Raw genomic sequence first — 24037 nt, forward strand, 5'->3', positions numbered from 1 at the left:
CAAAATGTTGTTTTTTTATTCAGATATTCTAACACCAAAAAGGCAGTATTTTATGTTTTCATGTGTTTTGTGTTGTTTTATGTTTTATGTTGTTAAGAAAGAAACCCATCTTTACTAATGACATTCAGAAAGGATGAATGATCATGTAGAAACTGGAATCATCAATGTGACTTTAGACTGATTATATTATGACTACAAGCTAGAAATTATTACATACATTTCTAATCTGCTTTTCTGTTACAAAAAGATACACAGTGTGCCTTACAAACCATAAACAGTAAACACAAAACAACATGAAACAGCACAGCAGACTTTAAAACACCATTAAAACAAAGCTGAAAAGCTGCCTAAAATGATCATAGAAATAATCTCAGAAAACAGATTATATATATGCCCAATGCTGCATATATGCAACAGAGATCAAATGTGTACACCTGTGGGCTAGGCAGAAATGGGTTAATCCTATAAGAAACCTTTGTTTAAAAACAGAAAACATAAATAGCTAGTTTCATTCTCATGCATTCCTTTTTACTCCTGTACTATAAACCTTACATGGCCTTACAATTATTGCTTTTAGTTCAAACATTCTCCCTCTAGTGGACACAATTCAGTATTCTGCATCCTTCATCTTCATCAATAACACCCAACTCTTGCCAGAAAGTTCAGATGGTCTCACCTTCCCATGTCCTCTGGCAAAACCAGTTAAGGCAGTAGTTATGAATGCTGGTGAGTGAATGTGGCACAGTTGCTTGAGAGAAACCCAGGTTTAAATGTAATGCTCAATAAGTGGTTATGGATAAGTTTCCATTTTAGCCCAACTTCATAAAGATAAAATAACCCACATACAACATGTTAACTCTTTGGAGGAAGAGCAGAACAAAAGGCAATGAGTAAAACTAAATTTCCACTGTCACATATGGGATTTTTTCAGAGTAAACGTAATAAGATTACATTGTAAATGGATTTGACTGTACAAAAGCTCACCTATTTATGAACATGTTTAAGTTCCAGGAGTCTGTTTGAAAGTACAGTAATGCCCCTATTTCAGTTGGTGTAGTTGTCAGTTTCACTCCGGATGGCACCGGTTTTCACTTCAGTTGTCAGATTTACTAGGAAACTGTCACTGGAGTTAGTTTCATTTTTGATGTTGTCAGTTTTACTCCAGATGCTGTCAGTTTCACTTGACATGTTGTCAGTTTCAGTGTGAAGCCACTGGGAGTGTTCCTGAGTATTTTCCATTTTCAGCAGCACTGGCTACAAACCAGAAGTCAGGACTGAAAGTGTTGTTCATAAATTGAACAGTCATAAGTAGGGGAGATTTAGACAATTTCCTCCTCCCCTGGAGTAGTAAAGTAATACTGCCTTGCAGTAAAGAAATAATCAAGCTTTATGCAAAAGCTTGCTAGCCATCAGTTCTTTGCAAGCTTATCTTCACCTGCTTCCCCTGGTAATTTCTTCGATGGCAGTTAACTCTGGAGACATATGCTGAAAAGGGGGGGGTAGGGAAACATTTGGATCAGACTCATCAGACAACTGAGGCTATTCTGCTTCCAGGTGATTGAAACAAGATGACTGATTTGGCTCCGCACTGTGTGTGTGTGTGTGTGTGTGTGTGTGTGTGTGTGTGTGTGTGTGTGTGTGTGTGTGAGTGAGTGAGTGAGTGAGTGAGTGAGTGAGGGGCAGCCCAATCCTGAGCTGCCCAGGGCGCCCAGGCTCAGCAGCACCGAGGAGGGCTGCCGCCGAATCCAGCACCCCCCTGCTACTGCGGGGAGGCGCCTCAGGAGGAGACATTTGTCCCCTTCCCCCAAGTAAAGCAAGCAGCTCCGCAATGGGGCTACTCACTTTATCGCCGACCAAAAGGTTGGCGGTAAGAAAAAGGCGCCCTGGATCCTCCTTCTCCCTCCCTCCCCCCAGCATGCCTTCTGCCCGCCCTCTCTCTGCGCCCCGCTGGCTTTCCCCCTCCCCGGCCCTGCCTACCGTTCTCCAGAAGACCGCTGAGCCACAGGAGCTGGGCGACCGCCCCCGCTAGCCCAGCACCAGCCAGCACTGGGCTAGCACGGGCATGAGCCCGGTGGTGAGCCCCTGTGCCACCGATCACAGGATTGGGCTCTTTAAAGATAGGTAAAGGCTTGCAAGTTCTTCAGTTGTGCTTTTCAATCCACCAGCCCAGAGGACAAGAACACACAGGAGAACACACATACAAGATTGAGTTAGGTTAATAAGAAACCTCATTGGTAGGCATGTGTTTTTGTTTTCTTGGTGATATTTTTTCCCCAAAATTTCTTGATTAAAATAGCAAATTCCAGTGTTATGGGTTTTTATTCCAAGAGCATGTTTTAATAAATTATAATTACAAATTATAATCACTTTTAAAATGTACTAGGTAGGTGTCAGCAAATACAGCCATGGTATTATTTCTAACTGGAAAAGTAATCTATTTTAATTTCTGGAAAATATCTTAAACACCAAAATGTTGTTTTTTTATTCAGATATTCTAACACCAAAAAGGCAGTGTTTTATGTTTTCATGTGTTAAAAAAACCACACACAAACGAAAAAGCACCCCTACTCACTGAATATATTTATATACAAAATTATTCTTATTTTTAAAAGGTTTCTTTGTTTCTTAATCCATTCCAGAATGAAATTTCCAAATCAACTGAAGGTTAAAATACAGATCTATGTACATGGTACCATTAGGGTTTTATATATAGATCTCAAGAATCTAACTGTTATTATCATGTTTGCAATAAGTCACAGCCATGGTGACTTAAGTTACTACCCCAGACTATTTACATATAAAGGTAAATAGAATAGTATATTTATAATAGACTAAGATCTGATCGTCTATACCTTAAAATAATCTTGAAAAAGTTACTTTTACCTATTCTTTCCAAGTAATATATATTCTCCGATGAGGTTAATTACATATGGATTATACAAATACAATGTAAAAACATAGATGACTCAAAGAGTGCATATAAGTGTCTTTCAAACAATGATGGTAGGTTTCCAACTCTGGGACCGAAGAGAAAAAGGGGCTGAAGGGAGATCCTCTCTAGGAGAAAGCAACCCACACAAACTTTATGTGAATCGTAGCTTAGGGCCCAATTCTGAACAGTGCGCGCTGGCTCACTGCCAGAGTGCACTGTTGCAAATGTGCTATGAGGCACATTTGTGGGCCCAAGCGCCAGGCGAGCATTAGTGGAAGCCCAGTGCTGGCTGGCGTTGGGCTATCACTGGAGCTCCGCCACTCGGCTGTCACGCGGAAAACTGAGTAGTGGAGAGGTAAGTGGGGGTGCAGGGGAAGGCGGGGAGGAGGTGTTCTGGGGAGGGGGGAAGTGGGGAGAGGGTGGGGAGGAGGGGGGAAGTGGGGAGGAGGTGTTCCGGGGGGAGGACTTGCCACCCTACACAGAGGCTCTTGATTCACACTAACCTTTTGGTTGGCGGTGAATCAAATAGCCCCATTGAGGTACTACTCGCTTTAACCAGGGAAAGGGGACAAAAGTCCCCTTCTCCCAAGGAGCTGTTGGCAGCAGCCATTTTCGGCGCTGCTGCAGCCCCGCACCCTGGGCAGTTCAGGATTGGGCAGTTAGTTTTGTGTACCAGATAGTTAAAAAATGAAGATTTCTGAAAAAAATGAAGACCAACATCTGCCTCAACAAGGAACCACTCAGGGTTCATAATTTCACATTATTATATTAACCACATGCCAAAGTTATAATAACAACTGTGTTTATTGTTAAAGAAAACACACTTTATTGCCTTGCTCTGAACAGCAGATTATTTTGCCTTTACAACAAAGTCATGATTTTAACTTACAAAGTCATTAATGAGGCATTTTCCCCGACAGGGAAATTTTACTTTACACTCAAATATGAACTTGAAATGTAAAAAAGAAAATAACCATAAAATGTCATCACCATCTTCCTTCAATACGTTTAACAGAAAGTCTTCAGTGATGGAACATTTATTTACACTTCTGGTCCTTCTCCTCCAGGAACCAGCTATATGCAAAGAAAAAAAAGAAGATTCAGAGATTGTCACATGAAGAATACAGCCATTTCATCTAGAGAAACTGTGTACCAACCATTCTATCCTGTCTCTTAAGGATGGGGCTGGGGCTGAAAAACACTTACTGCAAGACTCCTTCCATTGGTTTGCCTGGCCTAATCACCACCTGGTCTCCTTCCCTCTCAATCACTGCTGTTTAAAGGGGAACCAGTGATGCCAATTTCATCCGTTTGTCTTATTTATTCGCATTTATACTTGCTGTGTGAGCTAAACCTTGATTTCATTTGTCAAAAAAGAAAAGTGACATATACATTATTACCAGAAGAGTCCTTTGCCTAGTTTTAAACTTTTTTGGAGCATCATTCTTTGCTTAATGCACATTTGTTAAGCTATCAAAAATCTCACATTATGGAATCATTTCAGTCAGGTTCTAGGAGAGGGGGGCAATTTGTACCTGGGCCCAGGGTCAAAAGGGGGGCCCAGAAGCCAAAGGAGGGGGCCCAGTTATTTCCATGGATCTGACATTTCCTATCTACTCAGACTTGTTGCCCACGTGGGATGCTGGGGACACTACCATGACTGGGGATGCTGGGGACACTACTGATGACACATGGGTGGGTAGACCTGGGCTCCAAAGACTTTTCCAACTATCTCTACCCTCCCCCACCCTGCTTTGCCCCTCCCTGCCCTATTCTGCCCACCCATCACCACCCTCCCCTGCTCTGTTTCACTGCTCCCCCTTTGCAAAGGGGCCCAAAAGAAACTTGGTACCCCCTGATAAAATTCCTCTCAGAGGCCCTGATTTCAGTACATCATACTAAAGAGAGAGAGAAATCCAAAGGAAAATTTGGTCTCTTTAAAGCATACAGTCCTATTTTCTGACTGAATACTATCAAGTTCAACCTTTCTTAAACAAATTACATTAATAATTCCAACCTAGCTACTGGATTCTCTGCCAATTCCAGATAACTGAAGTTTGGGCTAATCAGCAAGAATGTAATGAGAGGGAAAAACCTGTATGCAAAAAGAAAAAATGTCTACTTACCATTGTTATATTATTTCCATTTAGCAAAATCTGATCTAGCTTTGTAATTCTTCGTCCTTCAGGTGTGATCTCACTGTTGAACATTTTAAAAATCACTTAGAAAAAAGTCTACAAAGTTAGAAACTTTAATGTAAACAATTAAGGCTATCAATTTTCATTCAAGAATTAAAGGCTATGACCCTGTATCGTTATATGAAAGCAGGTCTTAGCAGGACTTCTAAGTAAATATTAGGCTGAAAAGCACCACTACAAGCGTTTATGCAATAGCATTTTAAAACCGTGTCATCTGGCCTTTTTCAGGGGTTCACATCTTTTGTCTCTATCTTCATCTTTTCCAGCTTCTATCTATGACAACACCTCTATTGGTTCAAACAGCACTTAAAACTATAGAGGTAGGGAAGTTGCTTTGGTCTTTACAGATTTCAAAGAGCACAAGCACTATGGGTGGTCATGGAGCTATAGCAGGGGTGCCCAAACCCTGGCCCTGGGGCCACCTGTGGCCCTTGTGGACACCCAATTAGGCCCGCAGGGAGCCCCCAGTCTCCAATGAGCTCCAGCCCTCCGGAGACTTGCTGGAGCCCGTGGGGGCCAGACGCAACTGCTCTCAGCATGACGGCCAACTGTTCAACCTCTTGTGTGAGCTGTAGGACGAGGGCTCCCTCCATTGCTTGCTGTTTCACATCTGTGATGCAGCAGCAGCAGTGAAGGAAATGCTAACCCTGCTTTCTGTAAGGCCTTTTATAGGCCATGAGCTAATGCAAGACCTTCATTCATTCATGTAAGTTCCATCTCTAATATATTCATTTTTGTAAATTTATTCAAATTTGAAATGTAAATTAACTCTTTTTATCCCCTGTCCCCTGACAGTGTCAGAGAGATTATGTGGCCTTCCTGCCAAAAAATTTGGACACCCCTGGGCTATAGGATCATCCACAGAATTACTTCAGTTGCATAAATGCATTTTGAATCCTTAATGTTCTAAGACTCCTATTGTCTATTCTGAGGGGAAGTCAAAGAGTTCATTCTTTTGTAACCTAAACAGTGGAGGCCATTCCTGTAAGAAAATTTTCCACACTGCTCTGGAAACAAACTCCCACACAATGTTGGGAATGTCAATAATATGGTTACTCCCTATGTCAGATTCACCCAGCCTCTCAGTAGCAAGAGTGGTGTGAAAAATAACTGTCACATCACTTCTGACATTGCCTCAGGGTTCTTACTTTCCTAGACCTGTGTGGAAAAGTAAATATATTGTAGTTGTTCCTACGCAGCAGAAGTAAAGCAAAATGAATGGGTTTTAAGTGAGAGAGGAATAAAAGTCCAATCTTCTTTAAAGGAGATCAATACCATTTTTGGGAGAATAATATACGAGAAAAACCCACTATTTCCTTTCCCAGAGGCAACCACAGAAAATATGACTATTAACAATGTAGAAAGCGCAACCCAGAATTACCACAGACACATTCTGCAATAAGAAAGCTGCATTATATACTTGGTTTTTGAACGCATGTGAACAGTACAACAGGATAGTAGGCCTCCCAAACAATCCTAGTACCTAGCACTATTAGCTAGCTACAAGTGAACATAGGAGAGGTAAGAGCGAACTTAGTATAAGGAGCAAAAGGAAACTATTAGAACAAGAACAAACGTCATGAGCACACAAACTGATAACCAGGAGCAGCTATACTTACAATTCTGTAACATCTTCTAGTACCATGTCTGGAGACTAGTGTGAAGGAAACTGATTGCAAAGGGTTTTTCTGGCTTTGGTAAGGTGAATGGATAAAGATCACAGAGAACATGCTAGTATTACAAGAGCAAGGTGGTGTTCTCAAAAGACAGGCAAACATATAGCACCTACCAAAAATATGAACTTGACCGTAGACTTACCTCATTCAAAACATCAGTAAAAACCTTTTGAGAGAAACACCACCAACGTTCTTTTTTAAGAGTGGACAAAAATTTCAAAATTTTTCTTTCTAAAGGATACTGACAAAATCATCAAATCCTAGGAGTGTGCCAACAATTTCTTTATCGCTTTTCATCACAATGTGAATCCGTGATCCTATACACTTGTCCACAAGCTCTGTTAAACAGAAAGATATTGTTGTAATAGCAGCAGCTAAAAAGATTGCTAGGATACACACAAAAATTATGACTTATTTCTTACACCTTCTTCTGACTTTTTAAAAAAAAAATCTCAGGTTATCTCATCTTTTGATAGCCTTGTTAAACCTGACATATTTTATGCTGACTAACCTGACTAATTCAGGATTGACATCAGTGAAGATAAGTTAGCCATACCAGTGAAGACTGGTATTTTGAGGCATACTGGCCTGAACTTGAAGGCAGGGCATAGTCATCAGGATTAGTACCCCCTGATAGACCATCCCACCATGAATCTGGCCAATCCTTTTTTAAAGCCATCCAAGTCAGTTGCCACCACCACCACTAGCAACATATTCCACAGCCTAATTGCATGCTGCATGAAGAAGTATCTCCTTTTGTCCATCCTAAACTACACTGCCAGAACTCATAATTCTAGTATTGTGAGAAAAGAGGAAAAAACCTATCTACACCATTCATAATTCATTCATAATTATATACATCTCAGTCATATGGGTTGCCATGTACAGAGTGCCTATATCTTTAATCATTGTACAGAAGAGGAAATTTTGGCAGTTGCAGCTTTTTAAACCCTTCTATGTTGAGCTGCATATGCTAAAATTTCCTCTTCTGTACAATGGTCACTCTGTCCCCCTTTGTATTTGGTAACCCTAAACATGTTGTTGTCCTGTCGTCCATAATCACCTCATACAACCAGTCTCTCTTAATTAGAACCAGACTGCACATTTAATAGAAACAGGTGGTAGAATAAAATTAATCCCTGCAGGGGGGGGGGGGAGAGAGAAACCAAAACACATTTTTTAATCCTCTTCTACTCTTTAATGATCTGTGATTTGTACCATTTTGGATGGAATATGGGAATACATGTTTCAAGACCATTCAAGTGGCTGTATGTGCGTGTGCGCGCTTTTGTGTGTGCATGTGTTTTAAATGGGAAGAGGGTGACACACAACAGAAGCACAACTGGCATTGTGATAGTTCTAGCTTAGCATTTCTCAACGTTTCCTTTGTACCACTTCACATGGTCCACCTATTGGAAGGACCACCAGAAGTTACTGGTGATGACATCCTTGCCAGTTATTTCTGGGTTGGGAGGACAGATGTGATGTGACAAACACCAGTAAGAGGCTCAGGGTGGATGGGAGGCTGTTCCGAGTGTGGAAAGCACGCTTTAGAGCACTGCCTGCCAAGCCAAGTCTCCTACTGCAGCTTGTTGTGTTGTGTTCCTGGTCTCACTGCTGAGTGGCAGAGGTCCAGGGGTCCCACAAGCACCACCAGGCACCACCTCAAGTGCCACTGGAGGTGCCCGTGCCACTGCTTGAGAGACACTGCTCCAGTTTGGCCGGCCCACAGGTGCACACATTGGATCCCTATTGTGTATACGCAACCAAGGGCAGAAAAGGCTCGACTCCATGCGGTGGTGTAGCCGGAGGGGGGCGGAGCAGCGCAGTTAGAGAGTTAGAGTTAGAGAGGCTGTGAAGGGCAAGGAAGCTTCCTTCCGTAAATGGAAGTCTTGTCCTAATGAGGAGAATAAAAAGGAACATAAACTGTGGCAAAAGAAATGTAAGAAGGTGATATGGGAGGCCAAGAGAGACTATGAGGAACGCATGGCCAGCAACATTAAGGGGAATAATAAGAGCTTCTTCAAATATGTTAGAAGCAGGAAACCCGCCAGAGAAGTGGTTGGCCCTCTGGATAGTGAGGAAGGGAAAGGGGAGATAAAAGGAGACTTAGAGAAATTAAATGAGTTCTTTGCATCTGTCTTCACGGCAGAAGACCTCGGGCAGATACCGCTACCCGAACGGCCCCTCCTGACCAAGGAGTTAAGTCAGTTAAAAGAGAAGATGTTTCAGACCTCATTGATAAATTAAAGATAAATAAGTCACCGGGCCCTGATGGCATCCACCCAAGAGTTATTAAGGAATTGAAGAATGAAGTTGCTGATCTCTTGACTAAGATATGCAACTTGTCCCTCAAAACGGCCATGATGCCAGAACACTGGAGGATAGCAAATGTCATGCCTATCTTTAAAAAGGGAAAGAGGGGGGACCCGGGAAACTATAAGCCAGTCAGCCTAACATCTATACCGGGTAAGATGGTGGAATGCCTCATCAAAGATAGAATCTCAAGATGCAGGCCTTTCTGAGGGAGAATCGGCATGGCTTCTGTAAGGGTAAGTCTTGCCTCACGAACCTTATAGAATTCTTTGAAAAGGTCAACAGGCATGTGGATGAGGGAGAACCCGTGGGCATTGTATATCTGGACTTTCAGAAGGCATTCGACACGGTCCCTTACCAAAGGCTACTGAAAAAACTCCACAGTCAGGGAATTAGAGGACAGGTCCTCTCATGGATTGAGAACTGGCTGGAGGCCAGGAAGCAGAGTGGGTGTCAATGGGCAATTTTCACAATGGGGAGGGGTGAAAAGCGGTGTGCCCCAAGGATCTGGGACCGGTGCTTTTCAACTTCTTCATAAATGACCTGGAGACAGGGGTGAGCAGTGAGGTTGCAAAGTTTGCAGACGACGCCAAACTTTTCCGAGTGGTGAAGACCAGAAGTGATTGTGAGGAGCTCCAGAAGGATCTCTCCAGACTGGCAGAATGGGCAACAAAATGGCAGATGCACTTCAATGTCAGTAAGTGTAAAGTCATGCACATTGGGGCAAAAAATCAAAACTTTAGATATAGGCTGATGGGTTCTGAGCTGTCTGTGACAGATCAGGAGAGAGATCTTGGGGTGGTGGTGGACAGGTCGATGAAAGTGTCGACCCAATGTGCGGCGGCAGTGAAGAAGGCCAATTCTATGCTTGGGATCATTAGGAAAGGTATTGAGAACAAAATGGCTAATATTATAATGCCGTTGAACCACCATTCAGAGCGCGATACCATAGTCTTTTGAGACTGAAGGTTACCAACAACATTGTACAAATCTATGATAAGGCCACACCTGGAGTATTGTGTCCAGTTCTGGTAGCCACATCTCAAAAAAGACATAGTGGAAATGGAAAAGGTGCAAAAGAGAACGACTAAGATGATTACGGGGCTGGGGCACCTTCCTTATGAGGAAAGGCTATGGCATTTGGGCCTCTTCAGCCTAGAAAAGAGGCGCCTCAGGGGGGACATGATTGAGACATACAAAAGTATGCAGGGGATGGACAGAGTGGATAGGGAGATGCTCTTTTCACTCTCACATAACACCAAAACCAGGGGACATCCACTAAAATTGAGTGTTGGGAGAGTTAGAACAGACAAGAAAAAATATTTCTTTACTCAGCGTGTGGTTGGTCTGTGGAACTCCTTACCACATGATGTGGTGATGGCGACTGGCCTGGATGCCTTTAAAAGGGGACTGGACAAGTTTCTGGAGGAAAAATCCATTACGGGTTACAAGCCATGATGTGCATGTGCAACCTCCTGATTTTAGAAACGGGCTATGTCAGAATGCCGGATGCAAGGGAAGGCACCAGGATGCGGGTCTCTTGTTATCTGGTGTGCTCCCTGAGGCATTTGGTGGGCCGCTGTGAGATACAGGAAGCTGGACTAGATGGGCCTATGGTCTGATCCAGTGGGGCTGTTCTTATGTTCTTATGCAGTGGGCGAGCTGCCGCTCCCTTCAGAGCCATTCCCGGTGGGGGGGGACACAAAACGGAGACTTACGGCTCCGGGAATGGCTCCGAAGGGAGGGGCCGCTCGCCCACTGCGCTGAGGCTCCCCCCCACACTGACTGCTACACCCCCCCTCCGGCTACGCCACCGACTCCCTGTTATGCTAGTTGTCTGCCTGAAGCTGGTGTGGCTTCCACTGTGGCCTTCTAAGGAACCTGTAAACCCCCTCCCCGTCGTCTGAAGCGGTGCAGCCACCTTGACACGCGTGTAGCCCTGTGGTGCACCTGCACGTGTGACTGCTCCTCCCGCGCTCGCTGAGCCTCCAGCCCTCCACGCCTCCACCCTGCACTGCACAGCCTGCCTGCTCTCACTCCCGCCTTGGTCTCCTCGCGGAACTCCACCCCCCCCCCGGGGAACCCCTCCGTTACCAAGCGGTAGTAGCTGAGACGGGTTAGTAGTCGCGTTGGCCGCCATTTTTACCACCAGACCGGACCAATCGATTCCAGACTTCTCTTCTCGCTGCTGCGGTGAGGCCGCTGGTCACGAGCGCGCAGGCCGTTCTACCTCGAACAGGCTCAAGCAGTCGACGCAAGAGCAATCGAACTTCAATTGCTCTAGGCAGTGTTTCTCAAACTAGGGGTCAGAACCCACTAGGTGGGTCGCCAGCCCATTTCAGGTGGGTCCCCGTTCATTTCAATATTTTATTTTTAATATATTAGACGTGATATATTTATCATATATTAGAGCATATATTTTTAATATATTAGATCAGTGGTTCTCAAGCATTTAGTGTTAGGACCCACTTTTTTGAATGAGGATCTGTCAGGACCCACCGGAAGTGATGTCATGACCAGAAGTGACATCATCAAGCAGGAAAATTTTTAACAAACCTAGGCTGGAATCCTGCCCACATTTACCCAGGAGTGACTATCATTGTTAAAAATATATACACAGTAACCTGTTAAAAGTAAAGATCTGTAACATTTCCCTAAAGGCAGTCACATAGCAGTCTAATATATTTAAATAAAATATTGAAATGAATAGGGACCCACCTGAAATGGGCTCACGACCCACCTAGTGGGTTCCGACCCACAGTTTGAGGAAACACTGTATTAGACCATGGTCTATGACTGCGTTTGAGGAAATGTTACAGACCTGTACTTTTAACAAGCTACTATGTATATGCTTTTAACAATGATAGTCAATGGGACTCCTGGGGAAGTGTGGATTGCAGTTTAGGATTGTTACAAATTTTCCTGCTTGATGACACTTCGAGTGGGTCCTGCCTGACTCCAAAGGATGTTCTAAGTGTTCTGAAAAAACGTGGAATGCAGTTTACTGGATGCTGTACCACTTTAAAATCAATCTCAGTATTTATATATATACTGTATTGCAGTGTGCAGTGTGAGTTCAAAAACATGGATCACAACAGATAAGTTGTAAAAGCTGACTTAAATGCATTTGTTGTGGTCAACTTTTTTTTTTTTTTTGCCTCCCTAATGAACCTTACCTCATGTTTTGCTATGGTAGAGCAAATATACTCATATTCACCAGATACATATTCACCAGATTTGGCTGGTAAAATGTCAACTTCTCTTTCGTACAAGAGCCAGTAAATTTGCCAGCATAATTTCTCTGCATTTATAGTATTTGTGAGAAAGAGTTCAATGGCATGTTGGTAAACACACTGATTTATCTATCATCATGCAAAAAGTGAACATTTGTGGTGTTTTTTTCCTCTGCCCAGTTTATGCAGGGCTATCCATTCATAAAATATTAAAAGCATGCCTAGTTTCATCTCACTGCCCCTTAATATTTTTTAAAATTGAATCAGCTGTGGTTTGTCAGTGTATGCAAGCCTATGAGCCCAATCCTATGTATGTCTGCTCAGAAGTAAGTTCTGTTATAGTCAATGGGGCAGTAAGTGTACCTGGGTACTCCTGTGGATAGGATTGCAGCCTTACCTGGGGCTTACTCCCAGGTAAGTATGGATAGGCTTGAGTTAGAACCAGCAGTGTTAACTCTAGGTGTGTGTACTCAAAAGTCAGCCTCATGGATCTAAATATATTTATTCAGTTTTTACTCAGCTTTTCTCCCAGGTGGGCACCCAAAATATACAAAAATATATAAAAGAATTTCAGATTACCTTTTTATTAGAGAATGTTTTGCATTTACGAACAAAGAAGAACAACTGAGTAGCAAATATGAGGCCCTGAAACACAGTTACATGTACTGGAAAGATATTAGCGATCATAAGCACAAAGCACTCAGGCATAGTATGCCAGTCTGTCTCATGGGATTACAAGTGGTGGGATTAGAGTCCATAGATCACCAAGGGCCCAATCCTATCCAATTTTCCAGTGCTGGTGCTGCTGTGCCAATGGGGCATACACTGTTTCCTGTGTTGGGGAGGCAGTCACAGAGGCCTCCTCAAGGTATGGGAACATTTGTTCCCTTACCTCGGGGCTGCACTGTGGCTGCCCCGGTGTTTGTAAAGTTGGATAGGATTGGGCCCTTAGTCCAAAAACGTAACTCAGAACCATCACCAGTCTCCCCATAATAAAAAAGGAAAAGTGAAAACCATCTCAAACACAAAGCAGGAGGAAAGCAGGCCCATCAGACCTGCAGAACCTCCAGTATAGAATGCCCATGGAAGGGTGCCTAGAACTGCAGCCTCTGCAAGTCTCCTCAGAAGTCAGCCCCACTGGGGCTCACTCCCAGGAAAGCGTGCCTAGGAGTGCAGGCTCACAGCCCAATCCTATCCACACTTTCCTGGGAGTAAGCCCCATTGATTCTAATGGGACTTGCTTCCCAGGAGACAGGCATCGGATTGGGCTCTTAGTGAAGCTGGGGGCCAGGCCCCTGCATGCCTCCTCAGAAGTCAGCCCCACTGGGGCTCACTCCCAGGAAAGCGTCCAGCCCTTGCGTGCATCCGCTGTGCCTTTAAGGCCAGCCGTTGCCAGGAGGAACCGCCTTGAGGTAACAGGGTAAGGAAACTCCTCCTTTCCTGGCGCCCTGTTTGTGCAGGCGCTGCGGTTCCCCCTGCGGGAGAGTTCCTGCCCCCGCCCGCCGAGGCGTGCCAGTGCCTGGGCGGGCTCTGCCCCTCTTCCGCCCACCCTCCGGGCCTGGGCAGCGGGAACGGCAGGCGAAGCGAGGGCCGGCGCGGCTCCAGCAGGCGCCACTGAGCGTGCTCGGGCCGGCGGGGAGCATGCTCAGTGAGAGCCCGGCCGCAGACGCCGATGGGCGGCAGGCTCCAGTAGTGGCTGCGGAAGGAGGCGCCCCTCGCCGGCCGGCGGTCCGCAGCCTCCTCGCTTAGGCGCCGGGAGCAGGACGAGGGGGCCCTCCATGGAGCGGAGGGCCAGAGAGCAGGGCGACCCCCACCCCCGGGGGCCGGTGCTGCACATCGCCGTGGTCGGCTTCCACCACAAGAAGGGCTGCCAGGTGAGGAGGGCTGGGCGCCCCGCCCCTCTTCTCGTACCTGCCCCCTTGCTCCTCAGCACCTGTTGTGCCCCTCTTTCCCATCCGCTGTGCCCGTGTGTGCTGATTCCCCTTCCTCTTAGTGTTTCTCAAACGGTGGGTCGCGAGCCCATTTCAAGTGGGTCCCACATTCATTTCCATGTGTATTCTATTTTTTATATACTAGACCAGTGTCTCTTTAACTGTGGGTCAGGACCCACTAGGTGGGTTACAAAGCCATTTCAGGTGGGTCCCCTATTCATTTCAATGTGCATTCTGTTTTTCATATACTAGACCAGTGTTTCCTTAACTGTGGGTCAGGGCCCACTAGGTGGGTCTCAAAGCCATTTCAGATGGGTTCCCATTCATTTCAGTGTGTATTCTGTTTTTCATATACTACAGTGTTTCTCAAACTGGATTGGGACCCACTAGGTGGATTGTGAGCCCATTTCTGGTGGATTCATTTCAATATTTTACTTTTAATATATTAGACCTGATGCTACAATGGTATGTGACTGTATTTGTGAAAATGTGACAGATCTGTACTTTTAACAGGCTACTATGTATATGCTTTTAACTAGTGGGGGGAGGGCAAACTTGGGGCTCCTGGACCTTTAACAATTACAAGAGCAGTATACAAGAGCAGGTGCAGCTTGCCATCTCATGGATGAAAAACTGCACCCAATGAAATTTTCTCTCCTACCCAATTGTTAAAGGTCCAGGATCCCTAAAGTTGAAAGTTTGCCTACCCCTGCTTTTCACAATGATAGTAAATGGGACTTACTCCTTGGTAGGTGTGGCTATCATTGCAACCTAGGTTAGTTAAAAACTTTCCTGCTTGATTATGTCACTTCTGGTCATGATATCACTTCCCAACAGATTCTCATTCTAAAATGTGCATCCTGATGTTAAAAGTTTGAGAACCACTGTTTAGATGTTTATAGACCTGCCACTTTCAACCACTGTGCTGTGGCACATTGGTGAGCCACATATGGTCTCCAGGTGTGGGAATTTGAGAGAGGGTAATTTTTTAGTAGGGCCATTGTGGATGTGCACTCCTTGCCACAGGATGTGGTGCTGGCGTCTACCCTAGACGCCTTTAAAAGGGGATTGGACAAGTTTCTGGAGGAAAAATTCATTACGGGGTACAAGCCATGATGTGTATGTGCAACCTCCTGATTTTAGAAATGGGTTATGTCAGAATGCCAGATGCAAGGGAGGGCACCAGGATGAGGTCTCTTGTTATCTGGTGTGCTCCCTGGGGCATTTGGTGGGCCGCTGGGAGATAACAGGAAGCTGGACTAGATGGGCCTATGGCCTGATCCAGTGGGGCTGTTCTTATGTGAGCTCCCCTTTGGAAGCACAGTGTGCCTTGTCAGTTGTTAAAAAAAACTGATAGTGTGCCTTAGCCATTCTAGTGCCTTGCCAATGGGCCCTGAGATGAAAAAGTTTGAAAATCACTGGTGTAGATGCATAGCCTATCCATCCACCCATTCATATTGACAGGGTATATTTTGAAGACCACTCAACATAATTAACTTATCCTTTGCAGTCTGATCCCATGCATGTTTACTCAGAAATGAGTCCCTGCTGAAGTTACAGTCCTGTCCACATTTTCCTGGGAGTAAACCCCATTGACTATAATGGGACTTGTGTCTGAGGAGACATGCATAGGATTGGGCTTTGAGTTGCCAGGTGAGCATTTACTGAATTGCAACCTTAATGCCCAACTCTAAATATTTTGCCCTGCTCTAATAGGATGACAAAGGGTAGGTTCTTTTCATCCTTTTATTTGTATGCTAATAAATGAGTGATACTGATTCTGCCCTGCTCTAGCTTTTTTTTAAATATGGAAACAGGGAGTGATAATTACTCAGGATAAAGGCTATAATCTTTGGATAAAGGCCACACTTTCCTGGGAGTAAGCTCCATTGACTATAATGGGATTTACTTCTGAGTAGACATGCATAGGATTGGGCCCTAAGTAACACAGTATATAAAGGTGTGATCCTGTGTATGTGTGTGCCCATGCACCTGTCTTACATTTCTGTAGTTGTCTTTGTGCCTACTCATAGTGTCTGTCCCAGACCAATTGAGCAATTTTAATGAGAGGCATTAAATAAGTGAGATTTCTGAGAGGTGGGATTAGAAATGAATCACCAAAAGCATGGTTCTGCTGTCTGTGCTCCTGTCTAATTATATATAAGGTTATTCATCTAGTTCAGGGGTGTCAAACATAAGGCCTGGGGGCTGGATGTGGTCCGCCGAAGCTTTTTTCTGGCCCTCCGGTTCTCAGCTGCTGAGCAATGCTGAGGTGTTACCTCTGAAAGGGTGGCTCGCCTGATAATTGGGCTCTGCTATATCATGAAATATGATCAAGATTTGCGTATCTTCTCTTCTATCATTTGCAGCTAATGTGTACCTAAGTGAGAAAAAAGTGCTTATTTCTGGTTATAACCTATTTAATGACATCATTTCTTGCCAAATGACATCACTTCCTGCCGTCAGCAGGCATCATAAATGCTATTCGGCCCGCTGTATGAAATGAGTTTGACACCCCTGATCTAGTTATATAAAATAAGGTTTGCTAGATCAGTTTATTGGTTCATCCAATATAGCAAGCTCCACAGGAAGCTGCATTTTACTCACTTAAGCTGTGGGTCTACCTAGGTCAGTGCTATCAACACTGACTGGCAGTGGCTCTCCAGTTTCCAGCAGGAATTTTTCTCTGACCTGTCAAGAGATGCTGGGCACTGAATCTGGAATCTTCCAAATGCAAAGCACATAGTCTACAATGAGCTACAGGCCCTTCTATTTCCCACGTTGACCAACCAGATGTTTCCAGGAAACCCACAAGCAGATGGTGCTCTGTCAGTAATGGGGCAATAAAACTAAATATCAAATTATGATACTGGCTCCATTGTTTTAACTGACTTATACTGGTCCATGGAATGTTTTATTGCTTCTTGCTATAAAAGAATATTCCTTAACCTGCAATTTATTTGTATTGCTGGACTCAGTCATGTTATCCTGTGTTCAAAAGATGTGTGTGTTGTTGTCCAAAGTCCTAGTTTTTTTTTCATGCTGTGGGCTTTCACTTTGGTGTCAACTCTCTGGTTAAGCACAAAAAAGAAATATTAATAGCTATTTGTCTCTGTGAACAAGGCCTTGATTGTTCCACCTGATCCAAAGATGTTGATGCAAAGATATCCCAGGAGAAGCAATGATTCAGTTTGTCAACTGTAGAGAAGCAATGACTCCATTTGTCAACTGTAGTTGATATTCTGTACTTACGTTTGAAAATATTTATTCAGTTGGAAGGAACTTTTTTCTCCAATTTCAGGCTCAGAGCTTGTATGCTTAGCAGAAGGTGCCATTTCAGGTAGGTTTAAAGAGAAGTGGAGCAATGAGTTCCAAGTATTACCAGATAAACACACCTGTCAACTTGGATATCCATTTTAATGGTGAAATAATGGCATTGAATGAAGAGTGAGGAAAATCCCTTCAGTTCAGTTTATTAGGTTGATCAACACATAAGCCATACTTTATCTAAAATCTTAAAACCAGAGTTTAAAAACACATAGAAACAGAATTTGGCTACATCCACAACACACTCTTTACAAAGACTACTTAACAGTAATTTCAATCTTAAAGAGTCCGAAAACATAGAGAATTTATGCATCCATTTCTTTAAGAATCTATTTCTCACTGCTGTATATTTTGGGGAAAAATATGCACCGGGGTGTCTAATTCAGTTAAGGGACAATCACAATAACGCTTGCTTGGGAAGTATCCTTTGAAAACGACCATTCGTTTGTGCAGTTGGTAAAGCATTACATTGTGCAGTCATATAAGCACACCTCAATGTGGGAACCATCAGTACATAAAATTAGATAGATAATGAAAATTTAGTGGGAAATTCAGAAATAAGAAGAGAGCATTTACAATTAGCCTCCCTTAAAAAGCCATCCCAATCTTGAATTAACAGCTTTTCAACAAGCAACGAATGGCTTATTCCACTAAATTTCTCTAGTGACTGTAGGCCCAGCTCACATATTTTCATATTAATGTTGTTATTCCATTTTACCCAGCAGCATTCTTGTGCTGCTAGTTTTGTAGATAGAAAGATTTTCAGCAATTGTAGATCTGTATTTAAATCTAATAATAGCTTTCCAAATCAAGGTTGAAATCTTTGGAAGTCCCAATTCCAACCATATAACTTCAGAAGCTATACATGGGGGTAGGGCTAAAAGCTTCTGAAAAAAGACTTGTTAGTGTAGCTCAAGCTGTTCTATTGGTCCCAAAAACCAATCCCTAAAATGAAAATCCCTAAAATGAATGTTGAAAAGGTAATGGCACAAATTGCCTTCAGGGTGTAATTCTCACCAAGCTTCATAGAGAGTAAGATCTGCTAAACTCCAGATCTTATCTGGGTATACTTGCATATGATAAAGCTGAAAAAACTACCTTTTTATATGTCTGGATGTAGGCAAACAAGTTTTGTGTATATGTGTAGACCAATTCTGTAGCTAAATTCCTGTTGTGCATTCTTGTGTTAAATTTACTCAGACTTGCTGGACCATTATTCTCGGTAAGCACTTAATTGACTAACATAAGTTAGCACTAATCCTGCTGGTGTATTATAGACCTGCTTGTGTGTATAGATTACAATATAAATCAGTTATATAAATTTATAAGTCAGTTTTCTCGTGTGAAGTGTGGAAAAATTACACGGAACTCTGTGGAGACAGATCTGTGAAAGAGGACTGTTCTGCCTTTTCCTAAAGTTCAGACAATGCAGTAGTTGTCAGAAACTGACCTTACCGTATTTGACAGCAGGTTAGATGGGTGTTATCCATCCAATGAACACTTGTTGTATTTGTGGTCCATTTGATGGCTAATTTCTACTTGCTTTGTCACACAATTTTGGTGAAGTTTGTTAACTCTTCATTTGGTTTCTTTTTTTGGCACATATTTTTGACAAGTAAAATTATGGGGAAAAAATGGCTGAATCTGAAGAACTAGTGCTGTGTACAGAACTGCTCTTTAAGCTTCTGCTTCCTGATAGCAGGCCTCCACCCCCAACTCCAAAAGCCAGTGAAAAATCTGCTTGTGATACAGGCAGCAGATTCTGCTGCCAAAACTCCCAGTGAATATCTACCCAAACTCTTTGGTGTGCCTAAAGTAGCCTTTAGATCCTATCTGACATTGTTATAGTTGGCATCTTGTTTCCTGAGACTCATAAGGCTACTTGTGTTTCCTTTCTACTGGTTTAACTGATGGCATCTGTTTTTTCCAGATGTTCCAGGAACATGGGGGTTGAGTTACAATAACAAAGATGTACTGTAATTACTTTTTAACAAATGCTGGCTCATGTTCTTCCCCTCCTCTTTCTTTTCAGCTCAGTTGCATAACATTTTATACCTTTAGGGGTGGGGTTTTTTTGTGAGCAATTCTGAACAGCATCTTTGGAGGATGGAAATACAAAGTTTTTTGCTTGTCAACACTCCAGTTTGAACTTGTCCTTTAGGTTGATTCTGCAATCGGCTGAGCAGCGTTATGGCCTCTGGGTGCCACTTGTAGTTTGTGATGTTAACCCTAGATGGGGCTAGAACTGCAAGCTAGCCTTGTGTAGGGCCTAACATCCCTTGTTGTGTGAATGCAGATAGAACTCAAGGTGTGGTGAGCGCTTATGAACATGCTGTGTGAAACCACAATATTTCTTTCTAGTAGACCTTGTTCTCCTCATTTACTAGTATTATGTGCAAACAAGCCTAGTCTTTTGATTCAGTCTAGTAATGTGGTATCATTTACAATGTGGTATCAAAACAATTACAGAGGGGATTTCATTTGCTTGACTCAGATACATTTGAATAAATTTAATACACTTCTAGTTGCTGTGCTCCCACATGGTTATGGAAACTTATTTACATATGTTGGCAGAATCTGTGGTTTTTAAAATATCAGTAATGTAGACTCGGAAGCTAAGCAGGGTCAGGCCTGGTTAGTACTTGGATGGGAGACCGCCTGGGAATACCAGGTGCTGTAGGCTTATACCATAGTCTTTCAAGACTGAAGGTTGCCAGCCAGATTGGGTTACTGGTTTTGAAATGTTTACAAAACTTGATATGCTGGCTTTTGACATGGAAGATAGATTTGTTTGGGTGCCAGTAAGAAAGCCAGCTCTCCTCTATTCTGAATTATTTTGAGGGAGTACAGTCTGGAGGTATATCTCATATTGTTTTCTGACATATTTGAGTTTCCTTTTCCTTCCTGTGCCCATACCTTTAACTGTAGAAGCTCCAATAAGTAGGTTGAAAATTCTGTCTATAATTTTCAGTATGATAGCATCAGGAGACTTCAGGGTGAAAACCAGGTCATAAGATTAATCAGTCTGTAGGATATGAAATGTCTGTTTCAGTTCTTTTTTTGTGTGTGTGAAAATATTTCCTCTAATGTATAAAACCCTTGCGTCTCTGGATGTCCTTCCAGAGTGACCAAGAAACAGGGTGAAGGAAATGGCAAGTGGAGAGGGTTAGAGGGAGGCCTAGATTTTTATGCTCCATTGCTTGTAGATGCAGGTCGGGTTGGTTCAAACTTGTCCTCCTCCTCCTGCTTTTACCAACATTGTGGCAACTGCAGTTTGTCAGCAGCAACATACAGTTGGAAAGAGGGCAAACCTATCCCCTTCTCACTGACAACACACATGCTGCATAGGGAAAGAGGCTTTGTGACTGAACCAGGCTTGCCTTGAATATGGTTAGTGCTTCTCACTCCCTGCCAAAGTTGAATCCAAGTAAGCCATTGCTGTTATGAGGAGCAGGAGAGATAGCTTGACCAGCCTGCCTTGGGCAGGGGTCTTTTTGTTAGTTGCCTGTTCTGCCTCCTGAGCAGGCCACTGCTGCCACAGGCCTATGTCCCATCAGTGTGTCCAGGTGTTAAGTATCCTTGGATTGGGGCACTGCTTCCCTTACCCCTTAGACCAGGGGTGTCAAACTTGTTTCATACAGAGGCCCAAAGTTAGCATTCATGGTGTCTACTGACAGCTGGAAGTGACATCATTAAGCAGAAAGTGGCATTATCTAGCAAATGATGGCCAGAAATAAGCACTTTGTTCTCACAGGAACTCATTAGCTAGAAATGACAAGAGAAAATGTGCAAATCTTATTAATATCTTCAAGATACGATAGAGACCAATTATAATGGGGGCTGGGTAACTTGCTTCCAGGGGCTGCATTCAGCCCTGTTTGACACCACTGCTTTAGAAGCCCTACAGCCACAACTCATTTCTCCACCCCTAGCCTCCAAGTAATAAATTGCTCTTTTGTGATAGTTGATATGTAAATTGGTGTCCTGTAAAGATTATGTTTGTATGCTTAGGAGTATTTTATTTTAGGGAGAACACAATGTCTGCTGAGGCAGGAGTATGCAAGCTTTTGAGTTACTCTGAATTCCCAGTTCTCCTTTCGTTCACATGGCTGAACGCATCCTGAAGAAGAGAAACTTACATACTTTTGATATGTTAGTTCCACTTCACAGAATTGCATTGTGTTTATTTTATTATCTGTTTGTATCCTGCCTTTCTCCCTGAAGGGCACTCAGGGCAGCATCAAAATATATACAAATTATAAAATTCATAAAAATATAAAATGCATAAATAACCCAATAAACCCTTCCTCTTCCTCTTCAGAAGCTAGGTGACTTAAAAATGTGTGTTGTTGGGTGCTCCCAGACTGTGTTAGATTACACCATGATGGTGCCAAATAGATTGTCTGCAACCTTTGTCCTGAGCACTAACTAGATATCCGTAACGTAAGAAGAGCCCTGCTGGATCAGGCCAAGGGCCCATCTAGTTCAGCTTCCTGTATCACAGTGGCCCACCAAATGCCCCAGGAAGCACACAAGACAACAGACACAACCTGAGACCTGGTGCTCCCCTGCATCTGGCAATCAGAGGCAGTTTGCCTCTAACCCGTAATGAACTTTTCCTCCAGAAATTTGTGCAATCCCCTCTTAAAGGCATCCAGGCAAGATGCCATCACTGCATCCTGTGGCAAGGAGTTCCACAAACTAATTACATGCTGGGTAAAGAAATATTTTCTTCTGTATGTCCTAACTTTCCCAACAGTCAACTTGTGGATGTCCCCTGGTTCTGGTGTTATGTAAGAGGGAAAAGAGCGTCTCTCCACTCTGTCCACCCCCTGCATGATTTTGTATGTCTCAATCGTGTCCCCCCTCAGGCGCCTCTTTTATAGATTGAAGTGGCCCAAACGTTGTAGCCTTTCCTCAAAAGGAAGGTGCCCCAGCCCAGTAATCATTTTGGTTGCTCTCTTTTGCACCTTTTCCATCTCACTATATCCTTTTTGAGATGCAGCGCCCAGAATTGGACACAATAGTCCAGGTGTGGCCTTACCATCTATTTGTACAATGGCTTTACAATGTTAGCTGTCTTATTCTCAATGCCCTTCCTAATGATCCCAAGCATGGAATTAGCCCTCTTCACTGCCACTGTAATGTAACAATGCAATATAGCTGTATGATGTGGCTTAAAGAGCAAGCCACAACACTGGAGTTCATGCTCATGGCAATATATGCTTGCAATGCATGCAGTGATACTTGTTCATCAAGGTAGACAGAAAATTGGTCATGTTCTGTCCGATTCAGCCAGTTCAGGATTTTTGTATACGTTTTGGAGTCAGTGGGTAACTATGTCTCTGCTTTGAATTGAGCGTTTATTCCTGATTTAAAATGGAGTATGTTACTTTCAAGATGACTGGTAAATTATTTCAATTTAAGCGAAGCATCATCATTTCTGCTCTGATGCCTAACTCATGACTGCTGATAATTTCCTTTTCCAGTACAGTAACTGCCTTTTTGAGTATATGCCATAGGTCAGCTGATTTCCCACGCAGATTAAGAAGGCCCGTAACATAAGCACTTGCATTTTTTGGTCAAGGTTTTGTCCACAAAACTAGATGTTCTCACCTTGTAGAACTTGATCTTGAAACCTTGTTTGTTTTTCTGAATGAAATTTTCTATGTTAGGGGATGCTTTGTAAGTTGCTCTGTTGTACTTGCATGTCATCATGCTTTAAAAATAAGCTCTAGTTTCTAGTATTGTTTCTGTGAAGAAGAAAGTCACTGTCTTATTATGGACAGCAGTGCTTCTCATATTGGACAGAAGATACAATTGCAATGAACTGGTTGTAATTCCTACGACTTTTCTGTCTGATAAAATATAGTAGAGTCCTGGTTATCTGACCTTTGGTTATCCTGCATGTTGGGAACACCCAACAACACTTTATCTAACATAGATTTGTGATGTCAACTAACTTTGGATACAACCTAATAGAACTAATGAGGTACAAAAATTATTTTACCAACATATTCCTTGTCCCAGGCAAACAGGTATGTGGATGAGTTGGCAGACAGTGTGGATGATATTTGGCAGAATGGGGTCGGGAGAATTATGCCAATTCAAGTACTTTGTTGTGTTCAGTGTGGTATATGGGGTTTATTTTGCCTGTTCCTAATATGTTGAAAGAACGCACTATTGATACCGGTCCTCAGTACTTGTATTTATTAAGCTTAGCTCCAAGGCCTGGCAATAAGGATATCTGGGTGAGTTATGCATTGAGGCCTCATTTGGCTCCGTTTTGCATTAAGTACATTCTAGTCTTTGTGTTTTTGTATAGTATTGTGCTGACTTGAGCCACTGGATTGTCCATGAAATATACTTACCCATTTTGGTTTTAGGATTTTTCATAAGTCCTTCTTTTTGAGGTTTAAAGAAA

General features: G+C 43.1%; 2 protein-coding genes across 3 annotated transcripts in view; one reads left to right on the forward strand and one right to left on the reverse strand.

The window, feature by feature from the left end:
* Positions 1-3717: 3717 nt before the first annotated feature.
* LSM5 (LSM5 homolog, U6 small nuclear RNA and mRNA degradation associated) lies at positions 3718-11312 on the reverse strand. Its single transcript, XM_066628671.1, has 5 exons — positions 11217-11312; positions 7049-7144; positions 6750-6777; positions 5059-5131; positions 3718-4006 (listed from the first exon to the last, which is right to left on the reverse strand). Exons 1-5 carry the CDS (start codon positions 11260-11262, stop codon positions 3974-3976), a joined length of 276 nt encoding a protein of 91 aa, XP_066484768.1. The 5' UTR covers positions 11263-11312; the 3' UTR covers positions 3718-3973.
* A 2581-nt stretch (positions 11313-13893) lies between these two features.
* AVL9 (AVL9 cell migration associated) overlaps positions 13894-24037 on the forward strand; it is a 44313-nt gene continuing 34169 nt past the window's right edge. For both annotated transcript variants that reach the window (XM_066631189.1, XM_066631191.1), the window contains exon 1: positions 13894-14229. In XM_066631189.1, coding sequence (XP_066487286.1) covers positions 14134-14229 — 96 coding nt within the window. In that variant the 5' untranslated portion in view covers positions 13894-14133. The remainder of the gene's footprint in view (positions 14230-24037) is intronic.

This window comes from Tiliqua scincoides, chromosome 5, assembly GCF_035046505.1.
Source record: "Tiliqua scincoides isolate rTilSci1 chromosome 5, rTilSci1.hap2, whole genome shotgun sequence".
In the NCBI taxonomy this organism is placed as follows: Eukaryota; Metazoa; Chordata; class Lepidosauria; order Squamata; family Scincidae; genus Tiliqua; species Tiliqua scincoides.

What these genes read in the sequence shown, in the direction of transcription:
- LSM5 (XM_066628671.1), bottom strand. Translation starts at nt 11,262, where the DNA reads ATGGCGGCCAACGCGACTACTAACCCGTCTCAGCTACTACCGCTTG. An exon ending in GTCTCAGCTACTACCGCTTG is followed by an intron (nt 7,145 to 11,216) that starts GTAACGGAGGGG and finishes TCTGTTTAACAG; the next exon opens with AGCTTGTGGACAAGTGTATA. An exon ending in ATGGAAATAATATAACAATG is followed by an intron (nt 4,007 to 5,058) that starts GTAAGTAGACAT and finishes CTTTGCATATAG; the next exon opens with CTGGTTCCTGGAGGAGAAGG.